The 6,494-nt window shown below is 36.2% G+C and overlaps 1 protein-coding gene across 2 annotated transcripts; it reads right to left on the reverse strand.

Annotated features, from left to right (window-relative positions):
- Positions 1 to 1,919: 1,919 nt before the first annotated feature.
- On the reverse strand, positions 1,920 to 6,233 carry LOC148998928 (transcription factor MYBS3-like). 2 transcript variants are annotated; one of them, XM_089141600.1, is made up of 4 exons: positions 6,076 to 6,233; positions 5,661 to 5,966; positions 2,952 to 3,160; positions 1,920 to 2,697 (listed from the first exon to the last, which is right to left on the reverse strand). In XM_089141600.1, exons 2-4 carry the CDS (start codon positions 5,947 to 5,949, stop codon positions 2,170 to 2,172), a joined length of 1,026 nt encoding a protein of 341 aa, XP_088997726.1. In that variant the 5' UTR covers positions 5,950 to 5,966; positions 6,076 to 6,233; the 3' UTR covers positions 1,920 to 2,169. The 2 variants fall into 2 exon arrangements, with proteins under 2 accessions (XP_088997726.1, XP_088997725.1); XM_089141599.1 differs by having other exon boundaries at positions 5,661 to 6,233.
- Between the last annotated feature and the right edge of the window lie 261 nt (positions 6,234 to 6,494).

Below are 6,494 nucleotides of genomic sequence, written 5' to 3' on the forward strand. Positions count from 1 at the left end.
TCAATTGTTAATGACAAATCACAATTGTTAAGGAAATTTAATATCTTATTATTTGTTTGATTCTTAGGTTCAATAAAACACATACCTTTTTATCATTATGCACTTACATTTCAAGATGGATAAGGTAAACTCCATTGTTTACAAAAACGTGCGAGGAGGTCGATCATTCTTTTCACTTTGGAATAGAAAATATAATGATACATAGTCTGCTGTCTTTCTTCTCAAAACGCAACACTTCGAGTGGAGTCGTTCACAATTACTTCGAGCGAAATCGTGCTAATAACATGTTATAAAATAAAGAGAATATATCAGAGACAAAGAAGAAAACTAGAACAAGATCAATCAGAAGTGATTCATTCAGTTGAGTGCATTACATATTTATAGTAGAATGAACATCTACTCTGATATGGAAATACAATATATGATTCTTGCACACAATAAGATATTATATGGAAAGATAGATTGCCGCCCAAGATAGAAGGTGCATGGAATGGAAATATTGGCTGCCAACATTGTGTGTTGAGATCACTTTAATCTTCAATTAAGATGGGAATGTGAATCACCAAGATTGTATGCTGAGGTGGTTGAGATCTTCAATTGGAAGTATTGTCTATTGGGGGGTGATGGATATCCATAATCAATATTATTTATAACAGAGAGAATAAATAGAGAGAAATTCATGAATCGTGAATTAGTTTTTAATTAGAATTTAACCTTTTATTCCTTAAAATTAGGGGTTTAATAATAACCCTTAGATAATGATTAAGAATGACATTTATGCGCATTATCTTTATCTTAAACTTTTATTTTTAATTTTTGGAGGGCCAAATAGTGGCATTTTCACATGTGAAGTGAGAGAACTAAGAAAAAAAATATAGGAGTGTTTCAAAATTTTAAAAATCCAGGGGGGCATGGCCCCTGCCCCCTATGTGGTTCCCCCACTGTTCCAAAATATGTGATTCAAACTTGTGGAGAAGCTAGTCTCTAGCAATCACTAGTGTCAACTGTCAACAATGCATATTATTAGAAGAAACATAAGAAATCGTGAGTAGAAATGAAAACTTACCAAGGTGACATAGAGATTTGATGTAATTCACAAATACCAATACAATTTGTTATTTTCATCAATATTAAATAAGGTTTCGTTATGAATAGAAGAAGACTTCAATAAAGATCTTTCAAGAACATATAAAAATGTTACTACAAACCCTCACTCAAAATTCTAAGTTGAAAATTCTAAATCTCAATAAGTTTACGAAAGAACGATGAGAGATACTCATAATATCCCGAACAATTAAATGGGTTTTGCCAAAAAATAAGTAAATAGGTGCAAATCAATCGGGTTGGATTGGCCTTCAACCCACAGTTCTATCATAGATCTCTAAGGATTTAAGTAATTCGTAACAACACCAAAATATGTCGGAGCAGATCAATCTTTGAATCAGATATAAGACTTCGAATCGTAACTTCAAACATGCCAAGCATTATCGGGCATGACAGTCACAGTAGATTGAATAAGAATGTGTTTGCATATATTACTGAAGACAGCTGATTTCCATCCACTGAGCTTGGACATGGTCCTTGAAATAGGATCCAGAAACTGAATTTTGTTTGAGGCAACAAACCACACCAGAGGATTACTCAGATAAAAGTCCACCAACACAATGGGAGGGGTTGAGCTCATCTCTCATGGCAAGGCAGGGCTGTGGATAGCGTTCTAAGAACCAATTGTAAGCTTTCATTAAGCAAATGGAGCCAGAAGGAGCTTTTGGATTATAGAAAAAAAACATTCAGAAAACTACTCTTCTCCTTCTACTTTTTCTAGTTGATGTATGAATCCAGTAGCTCATAACCAACATACCAGTACTGACAATCACCAGGAGCAATTTGCAGAGTAATTCCTTCTAACACAACTCCCAATTAAAAAAAGAAAATAAAGAAAGAACCTGCTAAAGATCAATCACGTATAAATGTAATTTTGTTTTTCTCACTTTTTTTCCTCCATAAATAAATGTCTTCTATATGTAAGTATGTTATGATAAATGAAAATGAATTTCTACGATTTGAAGATGGAAAATGAATAAGGAAAATAAGCTTTTGCAAAGTAAATTTGTTTAAAAAGGCAATAAGCAAGAACAAAGGAGGAAATAAACTCTCCTTCTCACTGCCTTACACTGCATGGATTACACTGGTGTTCTGGCTCAGTTCTGACTCACTGGCTGGTGGGTTTGCATGAAATGCTGATTGCCTTGATGATGAAGTTCCTATTAACTTCAGAGAAAGGGGAGAAGGTTGTAAACGTCCCTTAGCAGCCTCTCCCAAGCTTAGCTTAGACATGCCCACCAGTTGGTCTTCGTTGCCTGGGTCTTTGCAATGGATTGGGGTTGGCTTTAAGACCTGATGCTGAGAAATCTCACTTTGTTTCTCTTCTCCTGCTGGCACTAGACTTGTTGGCCAGAATGAGCAAGGGGCAGGTACATACATCGGGAAAAAACCAGGAACCATTGATGGGAAACTGCTTGGTGTGATAGCTTCTTCAGCTTCTGCAACTGTATCATTGGAATTTGCCTCCATAGGTTCACATTCTTGGTTGAGTGAGAGTCCTAGAGGAGGTTTGGAATTCACATTCTCTGTTTCACTAGCTTGAGAAGTTGGGTATGGTAGGTGCTCCTCTGTTCCTGGTGCCAACTCCATGGACTGAAATTCAGATCATAACAACAAAGATAAAGATTAATAATGAGGAATTTCAGAAATGTGCTGACCAAACAGGTCAATAATACTACAAGCAGAAAACTTCAGCACCACCATTACTGGCTTGACAACCCCAGTTCATCTAGGAACAAGGATGCGCTAAACCTGTTATGTGATCTGTTTAGCAGGAGATCTGGAGTGCTGATCATCTGCCAAAGGACAAATATTAAGAGCATAAAAACATAGGATGATAAACAAACCACATCTGGTGCCATGTCAAATAGGCTAGATCGTCGTTTTCTCCGGGATGAATTAGTCTGCCGAATGAAATACTTCTGGGCATGGCTAGCCACCTGAGTCGGAGTCCTTGATGTGACATAATTGCGAGAAATCCCACGCCAATCCCCCTTCCCCAGCTTCTGGAGGCCCAGTAAAAAAAGTCGGTGCTCCTCTTCTGTCCATGGAGTTCCTGATAAAAAAAGCATAAATCCAAACATTTTCAATTTATAAGGTGTTGAGAACTAATCAAATCATCCTTGAGAAAGTAAACTCTATTTGTTCACATGAATTTAATGACCATTGAGTAAAACTGAGTGCAAAGACAAATGTGAAAGAAATCATACAACATAGCCAGAAGCTTAACAGTGAATGAAAAGAATCAGAGTGATTTATAGTTGGGAATACATAACATGCACTATGTAATGAGACAATAGCCAATAGTACAAGGGAGATACTACAATATATTCCTCCTTTCTTATCTAACCCCTCTTCAGGAATGCATAGCTCTTACTCTTTATAGTTTTGGTTTGACAAACAATAAGTTCTTTCCAGTTGACATTAAACCTTGCAGAAGCACCAAGTCCTCCCTAAATGTGTTGCTAAGCAGTCATAAATAAGTCTTGGACACAAAAACAAATAGAAAGTAAAAGAGGCAAAGGGGAGCACATAAGAACACAGATACTCAGATGCAAGGAATACAGAGCTAACAGCAGTAAATCAATGGGAAGGAATGGTGCAGCTGTTTGGCTTGGGGTGGGAGATTAATCCCAAAGAAAAAGGCAAACCTTTCTAGCCTTTCTTTCTGCATGAATCTACATTCAGAAGCCAAGAAGTAATTAAAATCAACTGACCACTGCCTTAAGAGGATTGCCGGCTAGAATCTACTTGCAGAACATTTTGTGGCATTAACATGTAGCAACCAACAAGGGAAGGAGGTCATGTTATACCTCTCTTTTTTGTTCTTTTTTTTTCCTTGGAAGGGGGGGGGGGGTTAGGTAGAAGAGTCATGCTACACTAGCTATGTGCAGCTATCTTCTTTTATAAAGTTTTTAATCGATAAAATATGGTACCTCTTCCTATCAGGGGAGCAATAAAAGGTTTGCCAAAACCCACCCAACAAAACATAAGATAATTGTATCAATTAAAATATACGTTACTCCCCCCCCCCCCTCCCACACACACACACACCAAAAAAAATGAAAAAAAAGACAAATGATCCTAATTATCTCATAGATTATGAGCATATTTTAATTAGCAAAGGAAACTATAAGTTAGATAACAAAAGAGCAAAATAACGTATACTTCACTCTTCAGTATCCAATAGACTGATACAGGGCAGAGGCTAAATGATATGCAACTCAGTCATACACGTATGCAGACTGAAACTTTAGCCACTGGAGTAATATGTACATATTGGCAAGGAAATTACTAACATGCGACTATCTCTATGCTTCCTTTCTACGTACACTTTGTGGGTTCCAAGTTCCAAGCCCTAAATTTTCAGAAGAAAAAACACAAATGATTCACACTCACAAGAGGAATTGATTAGCAAAACTTGCTCGAAAAAGGAAAAAAAAATCCCCAATTAAAATAAGCAGCAGCAAAATGTAAGTTCAAAGATGCAGCTGAGGATCACTAAAGTATAAAAGAAGGCTCTAGATAACAAAGATACTATAAGAAGTGCCATTTTTGTTGTCAGCGAAAGTTACTTTTCTCATGGTTTATCTGTATGATATCAGAAAGGTTGGACTGGCTTTCAGTTTAAATACCCTAAAAGATCAATTAAAATTTTTTGATTGCATTAGCAACGATAGCATATCACAACGTGTAAATCCCTTCACAAAGGTAATAACCTCTAAAGTTGTATGAACTTAATAACAAAAAGATTATCATTTATGAGGTGGGGAGAGAAGGTAGGAAAAAGATCTTAAGAAAAACCGAGTAAAATTTAACTGGGGGAAAAATCAAATTGATAGACACAAACAATTAAAATTTGGATGAACACCTCAAAAACAGAGGAAAAGATAACAAATGACAAGAATCACAAAAAATAATACTAAGTACCACAAATAACAATAAATGTAATATCAGCTGAAACTTAATTTAAAGAGATATATTAAGATAGAGGTGGAGAGGAGAAGAAGAAAAGATCAATAATAACATAGCATTTAAAATTCAGTTATAGATAACCAAACTACGAACCCAGATCATAAATTTGACAGAGCACATAAAAACTTATTGAAGATAGTCAAAGTGCAGAGCCACACAATGATGTTCTTCAATAATAAACAAATAAGAACAGAGGAAGATGGAAAAGAAAATAACGTTTTTCTATTCACCCAGAAAAAGAATAAAAAGATCAACTACAACTTGAATCAAATGAAGGCAGCAGATTCATCAAAAGGATTTCCTAACAATTAGAAACGAAAAAAGAAGTTAAGTGAAAGCCTTAATATACAAGCAACTTCCATTTCCAGAATCATATATTGACCTTAAAAACTTCAAATATACTGAGGAAAAAAAAAGAGGAAAGAAGAAAAGAATTCAGACTGTATATTAAAAGGAAGATTACACTTTTTCAAGACTCCAACTATACATTTACAATAAAAATAAATAAATAAAACTTTATATCAGTTATCAATCGAAACTCAAGATATGAATAAATGCTACAAAATGGAAACGAATATTACCCTTTTTCCTCTCTCCACGGCAATTGGAAGAACAAGACGCATGAGCAGCATCATCAGAGACATAACCTCCAGCAACAGCACTGGGATCACGAAAGAGATCAGAAGAAGGGGAACCAGGGTTTGGAGAAGCTGAAGAGGAATAGTGAGCAGACGAGAGGTTGCCCATACTCGCACTCTTCTTTATAGACCCATCTGTGAGTCGAACACCGAATAACTTCACCCCTCCTCTCGTCGGGCAAGTCCGCGAGTTATGCCCGTTATGGCTGCAATGAGAGCATCGCCGAGTCATCTTGAATCGACTTGTTACTAAGAAAAATTTGATAAACAGATGAAGAAGTTTAGAAGTTGCGAAGTTTAGAAGTTGCAGAGCAAGAAAGAAAGATCGAAACTTTGAATGATTTAATATGAATCAGACCTCAGAAGTCATAGAGAGGTAGAAACGAGGAAACCAGTGAAACAGGGTAGCAAAGAGAATTTTCTTAGAACCCAGATGAGTTTCTCCATTCCTCCTTCCTTCTCTCTCTGTCTCTCTCTCTGTCTCTCTCTCTCTCTGTGGGGTTCTTCACTTGTTGCATGTGTTCTGATTTGCACCTCAATTTATCTCTTCTGTGGAATTCGAATTTGGAAAGGGTTTTTATATTGGAAAGGCTTTAGTAGTTAATTAAGGCTTAAGGTTCTAATTAATTGCTTAATTTGGTCAAAAGACTCAAACGACGCGGTAGTTGTCCAAGATATGGTACAGCGTAGGAGTAGGAGTAGGACATTGAAATTATATAAGATTCCAATCCAAAAGCAGTGGAAGGTTTGTGATTTTACTTTTTAACCTGGAGGTTT

Source organism: Hakea prostrata, unplaced genomic scaffold, assembly GCF_041222555.1.
Source record: "Hakea prostrata isolate BN-2017 unplaced genomic scaffold, UWA_Hpros_2 contig_92, whole genome shotgun sequence".
NCBI lineage: Eukaryota > Viridiplantae > Streptophyta > Magnoliopsida > Proteales > Proteaceae > Hakea > Hakea prostrata.